Source organism: Monodon monoceros, unplaced genomic scaffold (assembly GCF_005190385.1).
Source record: "Monodon monoceros isolate NGI ecotype Baffin Bay Population unplaced genomic scaffold, NGI_Narwhal_1 Super_Scaffold_12, whole genome shotgun sequence".
Classification (NCBI taxonomy): domain Eukaryota; kingdom Metazoa; phylum Chordata; class Mammalia; order Artiodactyla; family Monodontidae; genus Monodon; species Monodon monoceros.
In genome coordinates, this window is record NW_021703768.1 from 158,455,132 (window position 1) to 158,476,859 (window position 21,728).

At 42.2% G+C, this 21,728-nt stretch overlaps 1 protein-coding gene across 1 annotated transcript in view; it reads right to left on the reverse strand.

Moving 5' to 3' along the window:
• LOC114893159 (zinc finger protein 77-like) overlaps positions 1–21,340 on the reverse strand; it is a 29,923-nt gene extending 8,583 nt beyond the window's left edge. Inside the window, exon 1 of the mRNA XM_029218757.1 lies at positions 21,228–21,340. Within this exon, the coding sequence (XP_029074590.1) occupies positions 21,228–21,230 (3 nt within the window). The 5' untranslated portion in view covers positions 21,231–21,340. The remainder of the gene's footprint in view (positions 1–21,227) is intronic.
• Between the last annotated feature and the right edge of the window lie 388 nt (positions 21,341–21,728).

The window sequence follows — 21,728 nt, forward strand, 5'->3', positions numbered from 1 at the left end:
AATACAGAAAACAACATATGTAAAATATGATACAAAAAATATTAAAGGACTTCCCTGGGGGTGCAGTGGTTAACAATCCACCTGCCAATGCAGGGGACACGGGTTCATGTCCTGGTACCGGAAGATCCCACATGCTACAGAGCAACTAAGCCAGTGCACCACAACTACTGAGCCTGTGCTCTAGAGCCTGTGAGTGACAACTACTGCAGCCCGCGTGCCTAGAGCCTGCGTTCTGAAACAAGAGAAGGCACGGCAATGAGAAGCCTGTGCACCGCAATGAAGACCCAATGCAGTCAAAAATAAATAAATAAATAAAGTTTAAAAAATTAAACACAAGTGGGATGACTAAAAATGCAGGGCTGTTAGAACTTAAGGTAATCATGTATATAGAAAGGTTGCTATGTATAAACCTCATGGTAACCACAAACTAAAAATCTATAATAGATACACACAAAAGAGAAAGTAATCCAGACATAACACTAAAGATAGTCATAAAATCACAAGAGAGCAAAAGAAGAATAAAGGACAAAAAAAAAAAGCTATAAAAACAACCAGAAAGCAATTAACAAAATGGCAATAAGTACACACCTATCCATAATCACTTTAAAGTAAATGGACTAAATGCTCCAATCAAAAGACATAGAGTGGATCCACCACAGGGCAGACAGCAGAAGCAAGAAGAACTATAATCCTGCAGTCTTTGGAATGAAAACCACATTCACAGAAAGAATGACAAAATGAAAAGGCCGAGGACTATGTACCAGAGGAAGGAACAAGATAAAAGCCCAGAAAAACAATTAAATGAAGTGGAGATAGGCAACCTTCCAGAAGAAGAATTCAGAATGATAGTGAAGATGATCCAGGACCTCGGAAAAAGAATGGAGGCATAGATTGAGAAGATGCAAGAAATGTTTAACAAAGACCTAGAAGAATTAAAGAACAAACAGAGATGAACAATACAATAACTGAAATGAAAAATACACTAGAACGAATCAATAGCAGAATAACCAAGGCAGAAGAACAGATAAGTGACCTGGAAGACAGAATGATGGAATCACTACTGAGGAACAGATTAAAGAAGAGAGAAATGAAGACAGCCAGAAACCTCTAGGACAACATTAAATGCACCAACATTCACATTAAAGGGGTCCCAGGAGGAAAAGAGAGAGAGAAAGGACCCAAGAAAATATCTAAAGAGATTATAGTCAAAATCTTCCCTAACATGGGAAAGGAAATACCCACCCAAGTCCAGGAAGCACAGAGAGTCCCAGGCAGGATAAACCCAAAGAGAAACACACTGAGACACACAGTAATCAAATTGACAGAAATTAAGGACAAAGAAGTTATTAAAAGCAACAAGAGAAAAAGGACAAATAACATACGAGGGAACTCCTGTAAGGTTAACAGCTGATTTCTCAGCAGAAACTCTACAAGCCAGAAGGGAGTGGCATGACATATTTAAAGTGATGAAAGGGAATAACCTACAACCAAGATTACTCTACCCAGCAAGGATCTCATTCAGATTTGACAGAGAAATCAAAAGCTTTACAGACAACCAAAAGCTAAGAGAATTCAGCACCACCAAACCAGCTCTACAACAAATGCTAAGAGAACTTCTCTTAAGTGGGAAACACAAGAGAAGAAAAGGACCTACAAAACAAACCCAAAATAATTAAGAAAATGGTAACAGGAACATACATATTGATAAGTACCTTAAATGTGAATAGATTAAATGCTCCAACCAAAAGACACAGATTGGCTGAACAGATACAAAAACAACACCCATATATATGTTGCCTATAAGAAACACACTTCAGAACTAGGGACACATACAGACTGAAAGTGAGGGGGCAGAAAAAGATATTCCATGCAAATGGAAATCAAAAGAAAGCTGGAGTAGCAATACTCATAGCAAATAATATAGACTTTAAAATAAAGACTGTTACAAGAGACAAGGAGGGACACTACATAATGATCGAGGGATCAATCCAAGAAGAAGATATAATAATTATAAACATATATGCAGCCAACATAGGAGCACCTCAATACATAAGGCAAATGCTAACATCTATAAAACAGGAAATCGACAGTAACACAAAATTAGGGGGGGACATTAACACCTCACTTACACCAATAGACAAATCATCCAGACAGAAAATTAATAAGGAAGCACAAGTTTTAAATGACACAACAGACCAGACAGATTTAATTGATATCATAGGACATTCCAACTGAAAACAGCAGATTACACTTTCTTCTCAAGTGCACATGGAATATTCTCCAGGACAGATCACATCTTGGGTCACAAATCACGCCTTGGTAAATTTAATAAAACTGAAGTCGTTATCAAGCATCTTTTCCAACAACAAAGCTATGAGATTAGAAATAAATTACAGGAAAAAAACCGTAAAAAACACAAACACATGGAAGCTAAAACAATGCGCTACTAAATAACCAAGAGATCACTGAAGAAATCAAAGAGGAAGTCAAAAAATAGGTAGAGACAAATGACAATGAAAAAATGATGATCCAAAACCTATGGGATGCAGCAAAAGTAATTCTAAGAAGGAAATTTACAGCAATAGAATCCTACCTCAAGGAACAAGAAAAATCTCAAATAAACAATCTAACCTTACACCTAAAGTAACTAGAGAAAGAACAAACAAAACGCAAAGTTAGTGGAAGGAAAGAAATCCTAAAAATAAGAACAGAAATAAATGAAATAGAAACAAAGAAAACAATAGCAAAGATCAATAAAACTAAAAGCTGGTTCTTTGAGAAGATAAACAAAATTGATAAACCTTTAGCCAGACTCATGAAGAAAAAGAGGGAGAAGATTCATATCAATAAAGTTAGAAATGAAAAAGAAGTTACAACAGACACCACAGAAACACAAAGCATCATAACAGACTACTACAAGCAAGTCTATGACAATAAAATGGACAACCTGGAAGAAATGGACAAACTCTTAGAAAGAGGGGCTTCCCTAGTGGTGCAGTGGTCGAGAATCTTCCTGCCAATGCAGGGGACACGGGTTTGAGCCCTGGTCTGGGAAGATCCCACATGCCGCAGAGCAACTAAGCCCGTGCGCCACAACTACTGAGCCCGCATGCCGCATCTACTGAAGCCCGTGGGCCTAGAGCCCTGCTCCACGAGAGAAGCCACCACAATGAGAAGCCCGCACACCGCAATGAAGAGTAGCCCCTGCTTGCCGCAACTAGAGAAAGGCCACATGCAGCAACGAAGCCCCAAAACAGCCAAAAAAAAAAATTCTTAGAAAGATATAACCTTCCAAGACTGAATCAAGAAGAAATAGAAAATATGACAGACAAATCACAAGTAATGAAATTGAAACTGTGATTAAATATCTTCCAACAAACAAAAGTCCAGGACCAGATGGCTTCACAGGTGAATTCTATCAAACATTTAGAGAGGAGCTAACACCCATCGTTCTCAAACTCTTCCAAAAAACTGCAGAGGAAGGAACACTCCCAAATTCATTCTACAAGGCCGCCATCACCCTGATACCAAAACCAGACAGAGATACTACACAAAAAGAAAATTACAGACCAACATCACTGATGAATACACATGCAAAAATCCTCAAGAAAATACTAGCAAACAGAGTCCAACAACACATTAAAAGGATCATACATCATGATCAAGTGGGATTTATCCCAGGGATGCAAGTATTCTTCAATATATGCAAATCAATCAATGTGATACACTATATTAACAAATTGAAGAATAAAATCCATATGATCATCTCAATAGATGCAGAAAAAGCTTATGACAGAATTCAACACCCACTTACGATAAAAACTCTCCAGAAAATGGGCATAGAGGGAACCTACCTCAACATAATAAAGGCCATATATGACAAACCCACAGCAAACATCATCCTCAATGGTGAAAAACTGAAAGCATTTCCTCTAAGATCAGGAACAAGACAAGGTTGCCCACTCTCGCCACTATTATTCAACATAGTTTTGGAAGTCCTAGCCATGGCAATCAGAGAACCAAAAGGGATAAAAGGAATTCAAATTGGAAAAGAAGAAGTACAAGTGTCACTGTTCACAGATCACATGATACTATACATAGAAAATCCTAAAGATGCCACCAGAAAACTACTAGAGCTAATCAGTGAATTTGGTAAAGTTGTAGGATACAAAATTAATGCACAGAAATCTCTTGCTTTCCTATACACTAACAATGAAAGATCGGAAAGAAAAATTAAGGAAACAATCCCATTCACCACTGCAAAAAAAGAAAAAATAACTAGAAATAAATCTACCTAAGAAGGTAAAAGACCTGTACTCAGAAAACTATAAAACACTGATGAAAGAAATCAAAGATGACACAAACAGATGGAGAGATATACCATGTTCTTGGATTGGGAGAATCAGTACTGTGAAAATCACTATACTACTCAAAGCAATCTACAGATTCAATGCAATCCCTATCAAATTACCAATGGCATTTTTTACAGAACTAGAACAAAAAAATCTTAATATTTGTATGGAGACACAAAAGACCCCAAATAGCCAAAGCAAGCTTGAAGGAGAAAAACAGAGCTGGAGGGATCAGACTCCCTGACTTCAGACTATACTACAAAGCTACAGTAATCAAAACAATATGGTATTGGCACCAAAACAGAAATACAGATCAATGGAACAGGATAGAAAGCCCAGAGATAAACCCATGCACATATGGTCACCTTATCTTTGATAAAGGAGGCAAGAATATACAATGGAGAAAAGACAGCCTCTTCAATAAGTGGTACTGGCAAAACTGAACAGCTACATGTAAAAGAATGAAATTAGAACACTCCCTAATACCAAACTCAAAAATAAACTTAAAATGGGATTAGAGACCTAAATATAAGGCCAGACACTATAAAACTCTTAGAGGAAAACATAGACAGAACACTCTATGACATAAATCACAGCAAGATCCTTTTTGACCCACCTCCTAGGAAAATGGAAATAAAAATAAACAAATGGGACCTAATTAAACTTCAAAGCTTTTGCACAGTAAAGGAAATCATAAACAAGATGAAAAGACAACCCTCAGAATGGGAGAAAATATTTGCAAATGAAGCAACTGACAAAGGATTAATCTCCAAAATATACAAGCAGCTCATGCAGCTCAATATCAGAAAAACAAACAAACCAATCCAAAAATGGGCAAAAGACCTAAATAGACATTTCTCCAAAGAAGATATACAGATGGCCAACAAACACATGAAAAGATGCTCAACATCACTAATCATTAGAGAAATGCAAATCAAGACTACAATGAGGTATCACCTCACACCAGTTAGAATGGACATTATCAGAAAATCTATGAACAACAAATGCTGGGGAGAGTGTGGAGAAAATGGAACCTTCTTGCACTGTTGGTGGGAATGTAAATTGATACAGCCATTATGGAGAACAGTATGGAGGTTCCTTAAAAAACTGAAAAAAGAATTACCATATGACCCAGCAATCCCACTACTGGGCATATACATGCACTCCAGTGTTCATTGCAGCACTATTTACAATAGCCAGGTCATGGAAGCAACCTAAATGCCCACTGACAGATGAATGAATACAGAAGATATGGTACATATATACAGTGGAATATTATTCAGCCATAAAAAGGAACGAAATTGAGTCATTTGTGGAGACGTGGATGGACCTAGAGACTGTCATACAGAGTGAAGTAAGTCAGAAATAGAAAAGCAAATAGCGTATATTAACACATATATGTCGAATCTAGAAAAATGGTACAGATGAACCCGTTTGCAAGGCAGAAATAGAGAAACAAATAGAGAACGAACGTATGGACACCAAGGGGGGAAGTGTTGGGCAGGGGGTGATGGTGAGATGAACTGGGATTGAAATATATACACTGATTTGTATAAAATAGATAACTAATAAGAACCTGCTGTATAAAAAATAAAATTAAAAAAAACTAACAAATGAACAAAAAAGAATGACTCACATTCTGGTGAGATTTTTACATTTTTTTTAAATGAAGAAATATCAGTTAGAAAGAAAAAAATCATTAAAAAAAGAAAAGACACAAAGTGGCTGAATGGATACAAAACCAAGACCCATATATATGCTGCCCATAGGGACTCACTTCAGATCTAAAGATACACAGATTAAAAGTGAGGAGATGGAAAAAGGGATTCCAAACAAATGGAAACAGAAAGAAAGCTGGAATAGCAATACTTAGACAAAACAAACTTTAAAACAAAGATTGTAACAAGAGACAAAGAAGGACATTATTTAATGAAAAAAGTATCGATCCAACAAGAAGATATAACACTTGTAAATATATATGCACCCAACATAGGAGCACCTAAATATATGATGCAAATATTAACAAACATAAACAATGAAACTGACAGTAACACAATAGCAGGGGACTTTAACACCCCACATACATCAATGGACAGATCATCCAGACAGAAAATCAGTACTGAAACACTGGCTTTAAACAACACATTAGGTCAGATGGACTTTAAATTACACACACACACACACACACACACACACTAGAGTTTTTATATATAAAACATTCCATCCAAGAGCAGCAGAATATACATTCTTTTCAAGTATACATGGTACATTCTCCAGGATGCATCACATGCTAGACCACGAGTCTCAATACATTTAAGAAGAATGAAATCATATCAAGCATCTTTCCCAAACACAACAGTATGAGAAATATATTCTTATATATATATACATATAAGAAAAGAACAGCAAAAACCCCACAAAAATGTGGAGGGTAAACAACATGCTATTAAACAGCTAATGGTTTATTGAAAAAATCAAAGAGGAAATAAAAAGATACCTGGAGATAAGTGAAAATAGAAACACAATGTTTCAAAAATCTATGGGATGCAGCAAAAGCAGTTCTAAGAGAGAAGTCCACGGTGACACATCCTACCTCAGGAAACAAGAAAAACCTCAAATAAACAATCTAACCTTACACCTAAAGAAACTAGAAAAAGAATAACAACCAAAATCCAAAGTTAGTAAAAGGAAAGATATAATAAAGATCAGGGCAGAAATAAATGAAATAGAAACTAAAGAAAAACAACGAAAAAGATCAATGAAATGAAGAGCTGCTTCTTTTAAAAGATAAACAAAATTGATAAACCTTTGGCCCACTCATCAAGAAAAAAAAAAGAGAGCCCAAATAAATAAAATCAGAAAAGAAAGAGGAAAAATTATAACCAAAACTACAGAAATACTAAGGATCATAAGAGATTACACCAAACAATTACACACTAATAAAAAATGGATAAATTCCTAGATGTGCAATCTTTCAAGACTGAATCAGAAAGAAATATAAGAGGGACTTCCCTGGTAGTCCAGTGGCTAAGAGTCCTTGATCCCAGTGCAAGGGGCCTGGATTCAATCCCTGGTCAGGGAAATAGATTCCACATGCTGCAACTAAAGACCCTGCATGCCACAACTAAAAGATCCCACATGCTGCAACTAAAGATCCCACATGCCACAACAAAGATCCTGCATGCTGCAACTAAGACCTGGGGCAGCCAAATAAATATTTTTAAAAAAAAGAAAAGAAAAAGAAACATAAGACATGAGTGGACCAGTTACTAGTAATGAAATTGAATCAGTAATTTAAAAACAAAAAAAAAAGCAAAAAAAACCCTCCTGACAAATGAAAGTCCAGCACCAGATACCTTCACAGATGAATTCTACCAAACAATTAAAGAAGAGTTAATCCCTATCTTTTTCAAACTATACCAACAAATTGAAGAGGAATGCTTCCCAGATCGTTATATGAGGCCAGCATCACCCTAATACCAAAATCAGAAAGATACTACACACAAAAAGAAAACTACATGCCAATATCACTAATGAACATAGACACAAAAATCCTCAACAAAACACTAGGAAACCAAAATCAACAATACGTTAAAAAGATCATTCACTATGATCAAGTGGGGTTTATCCCAAAGATGCAAGGATAGTTCCACATCTGCAAATCAGTCAACGTGATAGAACTCATTAACAAATTGAAGATTAAAAATCATATGATCACCTCAGTAGATTAAGAAGAACCTTTTGACAAAATTCAACATCTGTGTATGATGAAAACTCTCAACAAAGTGGGTATAAAGGGAACATACCTCAACACAATAAAGGTATATATGACAAACCTAGAGCCAATATCATATTCAATGGTGAAAAGCTGAAAACATTTCCTTGAAGATCAGGAACAAGACAAGGATGCCCACTCTCGCCACTTTTAATCAACACAGTATTGGAAGTCATAGCCCCAGCAATCAGACAATAAAAATAAATAAAAGGAATCCAAATTGGAAAGAAAGAAGTAAAACTGTCACTGTTTGCAGATGACATGATACTATATGAAAATATCGTAAAGATGCCACACGCACAAAAAAAACTGTTAGATTAAATGAATTCAGTAAAGTTGCAGGATATAAAATGAGTATACAGAAATCTGTTCAGTATCTAAACACTAACAACAAACTATCAAAAAGAGAAATTAAGAATAATTCCACTTACAACTGCATCAAAAAATAAAATACCTGGGAATAAATCTGAGGAGGTAAAAGAACAGTACATAGAAAACTATAAAACACTGATGAAACTGAAGATGACAAAACGAAATGGAAAGATTTATTGTTCTCATTGATTAGAAGAATAAATATTGTTAAAATGACCATACTACTGAAAGCAATCTACAGAGTCAAGGCAATCCCTATTAAAATACAAATGGCATTTCCCACAGAACTAGAATGAACACTTCCAAAATTTGTATGGGAACACAAAAAACCTCAAATAGCCAAAACAATTTTCAGAATGAAGCTGGAGGTATCATATTCTCTGATTTCAAACTATACAACAAAGCTACAGGAATGAAAACAGTATGGCAGTGGCACAAAAACAGACACATACATCAACGGAAGAGAATAGAAAGCCCAGAAATTAACACACATTTATTTGGTCAATTAATATATGACAAAGGAGGCAAGAATATACAACGGGGGCGGGGGGGAAGACAGCCTCTTTAATAAGTAGAAAACTGGACAGCTACATGCAAAAAAACAAAAAAACAAAACCGGACTACTTTCTCACACCATACACAAAAGCAAACTCAAAATGGATTAAAGTCTTAAATATAAGACCTGAAGTCATAAAGCTTCTAGAAGAAAACATAGGCTTGATGCTCTTGGACAGGTCTTAGCAATATTTTTTGGATATGTCTCCTCAGGCAAGGGAAACAAAAGTAAAAATAAACAAATGGGACTACATCAAACTAAAAAGCTTTTGCACAGTGAAGGAAACCACCAATAAAATGAAAAGGCAACCTACTGACTGGGAAAATGACATATCATTTGCAAATGATATGTCTAGTAAGGAATTGATATCTAAAACATATAAAGAACTCACACAACTCAGACAAAAACAAACAACTCAATTGAAAAATAAGCAGAGGACCTTAACAGCCATTTTTCCAAAGAAGACACACAGAAGGCCCAAAGGCACATGAAAAGGTGCTCAACATCACTAATCATCAGAGAAATGCTCATCAAAACCACAAGGAGATATCACCTCACACCTGTCAGAATGGCTATTTTCAAAAAGAAAACAAGTGGGGCTTCCCTGGTGGCACAGTGGTTGAGAGTCCGCCTGCCGATGCAGGGGACACAGGTTCGTGCCCAGGTCCAGGAAGATCCCACATGCTGCGGAGTGGCTAGGCCCGTGGGCCACGGCTGCTAACCCTGTGCGTCTGGAGCCTGTGCTCCGCAACGGGAGAGGCCACAACAGTGAGAGGCCCGCATACCGCAAAAAAAAAAAGAGAAAAGAAAAAAGAAAACAGGTAACAAATGTTGGTGAAGATGTGGAGAAAAGGGAACCCTTGTGCACTATTGGTGGGCATGCAACTTCATGTAGCTGCTATGGAAAACAGTATGGAGTTTCCTCAAAAAATTAAAAATATACTCTATAGTACAGGGAACTCTACTCAATACTCTGTAATGGCCTCTAAGGGAAAAGAACTTTTTTAAAAAGTGGACATATGTATATTTATAACTGATTCATTTTCTGTATACCTGAAACTAACACAACATTGCAAATCAACTATACTCCAATTAAAAAAAATTTTTTAATTAAAAATAGAACTACCTCACAATCCAGCAATTCCACTTCTGGGTATTTTTCCAAAGAAAACAAAAGCACAAATTTGAAAAGATACAGGTGCCTCTATTTTCATTGAAGCATTATTTAGAATAGCCAAGATATGGAAGCCACCTAAGTGTCCACTGATAGATGAATGGATATGGATATATATATATATATATATATATATATAATGGAATATTACTCAGCCATAAAAAATGAAGACATCTTGCCATTTGTGACATAAACCATATGATTTCACTTACATGTGGAATCTAAAAAACAAAACAAACGCACAAAGATAACAAAACAGAGTCAGAGATGCACAGACAAATAGCACTTGCCAGAGGGGAAGGGGTTGAGAGGATGACTGAAATAGTTGAGGGAGATTAAGAAGTAACAGCTTCCAGGCTTCCCTGGTGGCGCAGTGGTTAAGAATCTGCCTGCGAATGCAGGGGACATGGGTTCGAGCCCTGGTCCGGGAAGATCCCACATGCCTCGGACCAACTAAGCCCATGCGCCACAACAACCGAGCCTGCACTCTAGAGCCCACAAGCCACAACTACTGAAGCCCGCGCACCTAGAGCCCATGCTCCGCAACAAGAGAAGCCACCACAATGAGAAGCTTGCGCACCGCAACGAAGAGTAGCCCCCACTCACCACAACTAGAGAAAGCCCGCGCTACAACGAAGACACAATGCAGCCAAAAATAAATAAATAAATAAATTTAATTTTAAAAAGGTAAAAACTTCCTTTATAAGTTATAAAATAAATAAGTCACTGGGATAAAATGTACAGTGTAGGGAATATAATCAATAATAATATCTTTGCATGGTGACAGTTGGTAACTAGACTTACAGTGGTGATCATTTTGTAATGTACAGAAATAGTGAATCACTATTTTGTGCACTGGAACTAACAGTGCTGTAGGTCAATTATACTTCAAGAAACAAAGAAACTCATAGAAAAAGAGATCAGATTTGTGGTTACCAGAGGCAAGGGGTTGGAGGAGTGGAAAGTGGATAAGGTGGTCAAAAGGTACAAACTTCCAGTTACAAGTTAAATAAGCACTAGGACGTAATGTACAACATGATTAATATAATTAACACTGCTGTATGTTATACATGAAAGCTAACAGAGTAAATCCTGAGAGTTCTTGTCACAAGGGAAAAAAAATTTTTTTTAAAAAAAATTTTTTTTTAAATTAATTTATTTTTGGCTGTGTTGGGTCTTCGTTTCTGTGTGAGGGCTTTCTCTAGTTGCGGCGAGCGGGGGCCACTCTTCATCACGATGCGCGGGCCTCTCACTATCGCGGCCTCTCTTGTTGCGGAGCACAGGCTCCAGACGCGCAGGCTCAGTAGTTGTGGCTCACGGGCCCAGTTGCTCCGCGGCATGTGGGATCGTCCCAGACCAGGGCTCGAACCCGTGTCCCCTACATTGGCAGGCAGATTCTCAACCACTGCGCCACCAGGGAAGCCCTCTTTTTAAATTTTTGATTGAAGTATAGTTGATTTACACTGTTGTGTTAGTTTCAGGTGTACAGAAAAGTGAATCAGTTATACATAAACATATATCCACTCTATTTTTTTAAGATTCTTTTCCCATATAGGCCATTACAGAGGACTGAGTAGAGTTCCCTGTGCTATACAGTAGGCCCTTATTAGCTAATTTTATCTATAGTAGTGTGTATATGTCAACCCCAATCTCCCAATTTATCCCTCCCTCCCCTTACCTCCTGGTAACCATAAGTTTGTTTTCTACATCTGTAACTCTGTTTTTTTTTTTAGTAAGTTTATTTATTTTATTTATTTATTTTTGGCTGCGTTGGGTCTTTGTTGCTGCGTGTGGGCTTCCTCTAGTTGTGGCGAGCGGGGGCTACTCTTCATTGTGGTGCACGGGTTTCTCACTGCAGTGGCTTCTCTTGTTGCGGAGCACAGGCTCTAGGCGTGTGGGCTTCAGTAATTGTGGCATGTGGGCTCAGTAGTTGTGGCTCGCGGGCTCTAGAGCGCAGGCTCAGTAGTTGTGGCCCACAGGCTTAGTTGCTCCATGGCATGCGGGATCTTCCCGGACCAGGGCCCGAACCCGTGTCCCCTGCATTGGCAGGTGGATTCTTAACCACTGTGCCAACCAGGGAAGTCCCTGGTCTCCTTTCAATACAACAGAGTGAAAATGGTGATCCCAAAGCTACCTTAATAATAGAGGCTTCCTGAATAGAAACATGGCCCCAGACTCCTCCACGTGCCAGCTTAAAGCAGAGCAGGTCAGCCAGGCTCATTTAGGAACTGCCACCACCTAGGTATTGTCTGTATCTGCCAAGGACAATTCCTGGAGAAGAGTCCGCCCATTACCCTGCACCATCTATAAGCCTTATCATCCTTGTTGAAACTCCTATTACAGCTGCATCAAGTAAGAAAAAAGACAAAAAGAACCACTTTCAAAAGTCCAGAATCGAGAGCTGGCAGATACACGGAGTCAGCAAGGAGAACCTCCCTGGGGAAGGGCTGGGTTGATGATGTGGTGAAACCTCGTAGAGGGAAAAGTAGTTTTTCCTTCTTCTGTGCTGGGGAAAAAAATCAGTTTTCCCTATTGTGTGTTTCTTCCCTGTGTGTCTCTTTACCTTCACAGAGAACACTTCACTTCAGACACTTCTGGTCTCCAATGTGTGGCGGTTTCTCCCCACACCAGGCAATTCTCTGTGACTCCAACTGGGTTTCCCATGCTTTCACTCAGTTCTGATACACTCTACCTGGAGAGATCCCACAGGTTAAGGGCTCAGTCCCTCAAGACTAACCCCAACCCCCAAACGCACACACACTTCAGACACCAGTCTCAAGACCAGGCTGTCACCTGTGCTTCTTCTGACCTACCAGCTATAGATCACAGGTTCCCATGACCCCTTCTCCTGGGGTTCCATTAATTTGCCAGAGTGGCTCACAAAACTCAGGGAAGCGCTTACCCACGTTCACCAGTTTAATAAAGGATGCGATAAAGGATACATACGAACATCCTGATGAAGGGACAAGTAGGGTGAGGAATGTGGGAAGCGGCACGGAGCTTCCATGCCCTCTCTGGGCATCACCCTCCCCACACCTACCCCTGGTCACCAACCCAAAAGCTCTCTGAACTCCAAACAACTGGGATTTTGTGGAGGTTTCATCACAGAGGCAGGAATGGTCATTAAGTCCATTTTCAGCCCTTCTTCCTTAAGAGAATGGGGGGGTGGGGCTGAGAGTTCCAAGCTTCTTATTATGACTTGTCTTTCCAGTGACCTGACCTCATCCAGGAGGCATCCATGAGCCCAGAGTCACCTCATTAGAACAAAAGGCACTTCTATGACCCAGGAGGTTAGAGGAGTGTCAGGAGCCAGGGGCAGAGACCAACATATATCTTCTATAATCTCGTAAGTCTTTAAACACAACTGGCCCTAAATGTGATGATTTGCCCTCAGACTTGAAAGCAAGGAAAGAGCCTTTCAAAAGGAAACGGGGGATTTTCCCTGGTGGTCCAATGGTAAAGAATCCACCTTACAATGCAGGGGACGCGGGTTCAATCTCTGGCCAGGGAACTAAGATCCCACGTGCCACGGGGCAACTAAGCCCACGCGCCACAACTACTGAGCCTGCACTCTAGAGCACACGAGCCACAACTACTAAGCTCATGCGCCTCAACTAGAGCCCACGTGCCACAAACTACAGAGCCCATGCGCCCTAGAGCCTGTGCGTCACAACTAGAGAGGAGCCCGAGCACCGCAACGAAGAGCCCGAGAGCCACAACAAAAGATCCCGCATGCCGCAACTAAGACCTGACGCAGCCAAAAATAAATAAAATAAGTAAGTAATAAATAAATCTTTAAAAGAAAAAAGGAAACTGGGTTCAAAATGCTTCATGAGGGACTTCCCTGGTGGCGCAGTGCTTAAGAATCTGCCTGCCAAAGCAGGGGACATGGGTTCGAACCCTGGTCTGGGAAGATCCCACATGCTGCGGAGCAGCTAAGCCCGTGGGCCACAACTACTGAGCTTGCTCTCTAGAGCCCGCAAGTCACAACTGCTGAGCCCGTGTGCCACAACTCCTGAAGCCCGCGCACCTAGAGCCCATGCTCTGCAACAAGAGAAGCCACCGCAATGGTCCGGGAAGATCCCACATGCCACGGAGCAACTAAGCCCATGTGCCACAACTACTGAGCCTACTCTCTAGAGCCCGTGAGCCACAACTACTGAAGCCCACGTGCCTAGAGCCCATGCTCCTCAACAGGAGAAGCCACTGCAGTGAGAAGCCCGTGCACCACAATGAAGAGTAGCTCCCGCTCGCCGCAACTAGAGAAAGACCGTGCGCAGCAACGAAGACCCAATGCAGCCATAAATAAATAAATAAACAAACAAACAAATAAATAAATAAATGTTGCAAGCTGACAGTTCATGAAAGATGTAGTTCTAGTACACTATTTTCACACACCTGCCTTAATAACAGGTGAACATGGGCTTCCCTGGTGGCGCAGTCGTTGAGAGTCCGCCTGCCAATGCAGGGGATGCGGGTTCGTGCCCTGGTCTGGGAAGATCCCACATGCCATGGAGCGGCTAGGCCCATGAGCCATGGCCGCTGAGCCTGCGCGTCCGGAGCCTGTGCTCCGCAAGGGGAGAGGCCACAACAGTGAGAGGCCCGCGTACCGCAAAAAACAACAACAACAACAAAAACAAAAAAAAACAGGTGAACAGGTCACTCTTCTATGTACTTTATGGAGCCTGTTGAGCTTTGAAAATGGTCAAATACGGGAAATAATAAATAATCAGTATTAAGTTAAATGATCTTATTCTAGTGGATGTGATTTTTGTTTTTTAAGGTGTATGAAGTGATTTCCAAACTCTCATCCCAATGCAGCAAAATAGCAATGAACAATCCTTCCCCAGGAGGATCCATGTTAATGGAATCTCATCGTCAATCAAGTCTTCATCTTGTCTATCTCCTTATCACTGAAGCATAAATTTCTTGAGAGCAACTGAAATACCAGTCTTGGAACTTTTTTACATAATCTTCTTGTCATTCCTTCCTACTGTTCAACGGGGAACTGCTCCTCTTTACTAAACAGATATGGGTGTACACCACTGGGTTGCTCTGGGTCAAGATGTGCTTCATCACGAAAGCTTTCAGTGTGTGTGGAACGGGAGAATATAAAAAACAAATCTTCCCAATGCATTTGAGCAGAAGTGCTGGTTCCTATTTAAAGCCTGTCTCTTAACCTGCATATACCAGGATGGGAGCAAAAGATGCCTTAATATGTCACATGTCATGTGCTGGAGACAATGAGGTTGGTAAATGCCTGTTTATTTTCTGTTCTGTGTTTTTATTATTATTTTTTCTTTTAATTAATTAATTTATTTTGGCTGCACTGCGTGGCATGTGGGATCTTAGTTCCCCGACCAGGGACTGAACCCGCATCCCCAGCATTGGAAGCGCGGAGTGTTAACTGCTGGACCACCAAGGAAATCTGTGTTCTGTGTTTTTAGTTGTTTAATAACTGAGGTCTTCTAAATGGTTTGTCATAAAACCACATTTCAAGTTTTGTTTCTTTTCAGAGAATCTTTTCAAGTATTCAAATGTATTTATCACCCTGATCTCTAAATAATAATAGACACAGAAATCCCTCTAATGCTGACCTGTAGTACATGCTTGATTTTAAAAAACTGTTAATAGGGGACACTAATAGAGTAAGTTTCACCAGAAAAAAATATTGTAATAGAAGAAAACATTTACCTTTATTCATTGCTCAAATGTTTGTGTATGTCACGCCCCAAAAGAATACGAAAATAATCACAGAATGAGATTTTTAGTAAGTTTCCAGTATACAAACTCATAAAAATAAATCTTGGTGTATTTTGAATCACTAGAAACAAGCAATTGAAAAGTAAAAATTTTCGGGACTTCCATGGCAGTCCAGTGGTTAAGACTCCATGCTTCCAATGCAGGGGGTGAGGGTTCGACCCCTGGTTGGGGAACTATAATCCCACATGTTGCACGGTACGGCCAAAAAAAAAAAGTAAAAAATTTAAATATTAGATCTTTAAAACTAATTGCTACAAAACTAATTTTCTTTAAGTCCTAAATTATGTCTAACTAAGGATATAAGCTGATTTGTGGATAAAGTCCAAAATGTTATCAAACGACCCCACAGTAAAATGAAATAAATGGAGAGATGGGCACATTCTCAGTAAGGGGACTTGATGTCACCATGACATCAGCTTCTCCCAAACAGGTCAAGGGTTTAAGAAAATTCCACTGGATATTCAATTCCATTGAAGGTTTGCTTTGGGTTTTGGTCTGGGTTTTTTTCTGTTTTGTGTGAACTTAATAAAAACTACTTTTAAAAACTGAAATGGAAGACAAACTTCTAAAATAGCCAAGACTTTCTACAGAACAAGGTGGTGGGATTTTCCCTAACAGACACTGAAACTTCTTAAGCTGCAGTGATTAGGACAGGATGGTGTTAACAGAAGGATGGACAAATACACCAATGGAAAAAAACCACAACACATTGAAACAGACCCACATGTTTTCAGCACGTGGATCTACGCCAGAGCACCCGATGCTGGGCAGGGGCCAGGTGATGACACTTTGATGGGGCAGTGACCACTGGATATCTACAGGGGAATAAGAAATCTTTTTCCTTATAAGTGCATGTGCAATAACCAATTCACTGTGGGCTTAACTATGAGAGACGAAAGTAGAACATATTGAGAAGTTACAGGAAAATGCATTATGACTCGACAATCAGGGGAGTTTTCTTATAGAGGAAAAATAGAGTAAGCTACAAAGGAAGATGGAGAATGTCAAGTCTATTAAAGTTAAGACGTGTCCATCAAATAGAATAGAGAGAACTGATGAACCACGATCTGAGAGAACATATTTGCCATACCGAGAAATGAAAAAGGTTGAATGTCCAGAGTATGTAAAGAAAGTATAATAAATCAGTAAATATACAAATGAATTACAGGTGAGAAAATGACTGAAAACTATTTCACAGAAGACGAACACCACTTATAAGAAGTGCTCAACCCCAATAGTTAACAGTAGAAACCAATATACAATCACAAGGAGATCCCACTTCGCATATTATGATGGACAAAATTAAGCTGGATACTCCTGAGCCAGGCTGGAACCTGGGAAGCTTTGCTGCAGTGCCTGCAACTGGACAACCATCTCCTCCAGCAACAAGATACAAAGAGACTATAAGGGACTAAAAAAACTGCACGGCAGGCTTGGGGAAAATTAGGAACAAGAAGATACAAAAAGACCAAAAAATCCAGCTGCCACTTCTGAGGAGTCCGGAGCAAAAGCAGGGTATTGCCCATGCACCTGGCACACAGCACCACCAAGGGGGTGGGCACACCACACAAGCCACCCCTCCGGCACAGCTGCTGGACTAGAGTACCCCCACCCAATATAAGAGAACGCAGCTCATCCCCACCCCCTCCTCAGAGAGTGAGCAAGGAAACCTGTTGCTTGTTTTCGCTCCCTCCTGCTGCCGCAGGAGCGCCAATAAAGCCTTGATTGGAATTTCTTGTCTGGCCTCTTATCAACTTCTGTTGATTCAAGTCCAAGAACCCTGGTCAGTAATACTCCAAGTGCTGGAAATGGCGTAGAATCAACACTAGACTCCAGCCCTCCATCCACACTTCCTAGTATTTTGAAAATATCCATAATCTACAATCCTTCATTTTTTCTTCCACATGTACAAAATTTATATTGCATTGGCATTTGGAGACAAAAATCAAGGAGTATAAATAATAGCACTGCTGATAAATCAAAACTAACCATGAGACAACCCAAGCCCCACAGAACTGGATGGAGGATACCACCTGGTGACTCCCTTCCTCTGAAACCAGCACATGTGAAACAGACTGGGGCCAAGAACCATGTAGAAGCATCCTACAGTGTGCCAGTGTGCCATTACTGGTGTGGTACGAGTCATATTCACTTATTGCAGATTCAGCAGAAGCAAAATCAAAACGCTGCTTGGTGATGAGGGACAGGTGTAAAGCTGCAAAGAATACCAAAAACACCAGGATGATCGGCATTCTGGGGACCGCTCACTGGGAAGTGCTACCAACTGACCAAGGGAATAAATATCTACACCTTCAAGTAACGGAACAAAAGTCTTTAGTACTCACACTGAGTCACATGACACAAGATTCCATCAAAGAAACAAAAGGGAAGCGCAGCCAAGTGTGAGCCGCTCAGATCAGCAGCCTGCTGCCCACGGTGCACAAGGAAACCCCAAGTCAGAAGGTCAAAGCCATCCGAGCTGGATGGGTACCCCCAGGGCAGAGGGAAGGACTGAGCTCCACCTAAGTGTAGGAATGCCCCCTCCTCTGGGTCTCAATTCTCACCCAGGAGGAAACGCTCAAGTTGAAGTTCTGACCCAGAGAAACTCTCTAATTCATCGACCCTCTCAGCAGCAGTTGAGCCCAAGGAGCCTTCCCCACGTCTGACCTTCACAGACTCACTCAGGGTGCACACATCACACTCAATCCACCAACTCCTTGGATGAGGCCAAAAGCAAAGGTCAGGAAACAGCTGAGGACAACAAAACCTCGGCTGACAAACCACCCCCAGCCCTTCTGCAGGTGGATCCCCTACCCCATGCTCATGCCATAAACACCTCCTTCTGTGGTGGTTCTACAGTCTGGAGGCCACATGTGTGGGGAGGGGTGGCAGCAAGGGCCCAGAGCACCTCCCTTCACCTCCCTCATAGGCTCAGCTTGTCCCTGCCCCAGGTGATGCATCTACTTCAAGCACTGTGGGTCATTTACAGGAGACAAAGACCCCAGCAGTGTGTAAATGAGAACCTGCAGGATCACTGCTTCCTCCTGTGTTCATGGATAATGCAGGAGAGGGAAATTTTAGGGCACTTTTATGGTTTGAGCTACTGGTTACTGCTCATCCCTTTCAGAAGACAGGCATCAGTTCACTAATATCCTCATGATGACAAGCTGTAACTCATCTAATCAGAAGTGAGCAAGTCTCAGTAGCACTGGTCACATTTCACAGAATTTCCATTCATCCCTGATGACCAGCTAATAACAGGAAGTAGACAAGAATCAGACAGTGTCAGAACTCTGCACCCTGCATGGAAGAGTCACTATGATTCCTATGAATCTTTTTAATCAGTATGTCCACCCATTTCACATGAAGGGGTGGGACTGCCTGCATTTCCTGAAATTCTAATGGAAGAGAAAACATTTTCTATACTGAGACAATTCTCCCCAGAGGCATCTCTGGTTAAGGCCCAAAGGCCCAGAATAATACAAGTCAGCAGGAACGGGCAAAGACCTGAGATGCTTACTACCCTCACTAAGGAGAAGAAACCAGGCAGAAAGAATGCAGAATTTTACACTTGCTGAAACCGGAAGCTGGATCAGGGGAAGCTATTAGTGCTGAGCTGGACCCAGAGGAGGCTGCTCACAGGTGTCAGGGGACAATGCTGAACCCTCCCTGAGCCATGTGCTCCTGGAAACTTCGATGGAAGGTGAAAGGACCCCCCCACCCTTTGCTCTTCTGGAAAACGGCAGGCTGCAAAAAACCGCCCCCGTGCCCCACCTGACTCAGATAAGACTCACACGGAGGCCCCCTGTTTATCCAGGACAAGGCCAGACACAGTCCCCTCAGAGCCCCATCTCCACCTCATCAGTGATTAGCGGAACTGTTCCCCCCACTGACCAAGCAGAACAAATGCTTGTTGGCCAAACTTTGGTTCAGTTCCTCTCCTTCCCCCTGACCTGGCCTCACCGCAGCCAGACGGCAGACCCCTAAGGACAGGCTGGCCTCAGGGATCTGCTATCCGAGCATCACACCTGGTCCCTCCTGGTGTTGTTTAAGCCTCTGTGTAAAAGAAACTCTTTGCCCAACTCTTGAGACGCTTGCAGATCTTGGGGTCAGATATCCCCCTTCCTGCAAAGCCCCCTGTGCCTCGTGCAGCAGACCCTTCTCCCCTGCAGGAAATCATTGGAATGAAAGTCTGCCTTTAGGAAGTTTGGATTTTTATTTGACACTGGCTTGACCCAGTGTTCACAATTACCCATTTCTTACCCAAACTTTACTTAGGCTCCTGTCTACCCACAGGCCCCTGACTTTGAGTCACCACTCCCTCCCCCCGCCCCCCACTGAGAAGCACTGTGCTGCAGAGCAAACCCTCCCCCCGGCCCCCCTCCCCGACCCCGGGCTGAGAATGCGCTGACCACAGGGACGCCCCATTCTGTCAAACAGCCTTGCTCTCACCCTCCTCACCCATAGCCCTTTTCTGTTTAGTCTGAGACCCTGGAACATTTGTGGTATCCGAGCCCTGTCCCTATTCCAAATCTTTGGAATATTAAAAACAAGACCACAGCCCCAAACGGAATCGGTTATGCTAAGTCCCAAATCACCAAACAGAGACTTAATTACAGTTTCAGCCTCTCCCAGAAACGGAATCTGAAACCAGTCAGTCAAGAATTACCTGGTCAGCACAGTGAAGTGATCTGCCTGACAGACCCCTGCCCTCTGTAGAGTAACCTGGCCACAGACAATCCACTTTTCGCTACTTTCTTTGTCCCGCTCCCTCTGCCTATGGAAGACTTTCATTCCGTACAGCTCCTGGCAGCGCCCTTATAGATATGCTGGATGGGAAGCTGCCAGATTCATGAATTGTTGCATACAGACGTAAGAGCTTCAAAATGTACTCAGTTGAATTTTGTTTTTTAACGGGAATAAAGTCTCTCCTTACCCAATAAGGGTTTGACTTTATCTGTCAGGTCACGGCGCGTTCCCTCACCCCCGCCCCTGACCACTGCCCGGGTCACCTGGTCCTCCCTGGGACCCCCAAGGGACGCACACTCAGGTCGGGACTCCCCCGCCCCCCACGAGAGGACGGGAAAGACAGGACGCCGGGACCCCACCCCGCGGCCGAGGGGGAGACTCGGGTCGGAATCCAGGGGAGCGGGCGCGGAAGACCCGGGCCTGCCTCAGCTCCCAGGCGGTCCTAATCAGCCCCTTCCGGTCTCTGGCCCCGGCCCGCGCACTCACCATCTCCGTCCAGGTCGTGGGTGTCCAGGGCGTCCTCCCGCGGCCCTGCAATCTGGGCCGGTGACAGCCACAGACACTGGGCACCTGGGTCCGCGCCCCGCAGGTGCGCAGGCGCGCCGAGATGCGCCGAGAGCGACGCCTGCGCGGGCTGGGAAAGCTGGGAGGGCTGGGAGGGCTGGGAGGGCTGGGAGGGCTGAGAGGGCACCCACCCCCGACCCTGATTGGACGGAGCTCCGGGCTTCCGCCCTCTGATTGGGCGGTGCTCCAAGCACTCCCCCTCCCCGGGGCTTATGAGTGTACGCTACTCCGTGACCCGCCCCCGGCGACCTTTAGAAAATGACTCCAGAACCGGCCCCCGCAGTCCTTGATTGGATTGTTCTCCGGGAACGGGCGCTCTGACTGGACGGCACTCCAGGCACTCACCCTATTGAGGACTCTGAATGTGTAGTGCGCGGACAAGCTTCCGGATTCTGATTGGACAGTTGTTCAGACCCTCCCTGT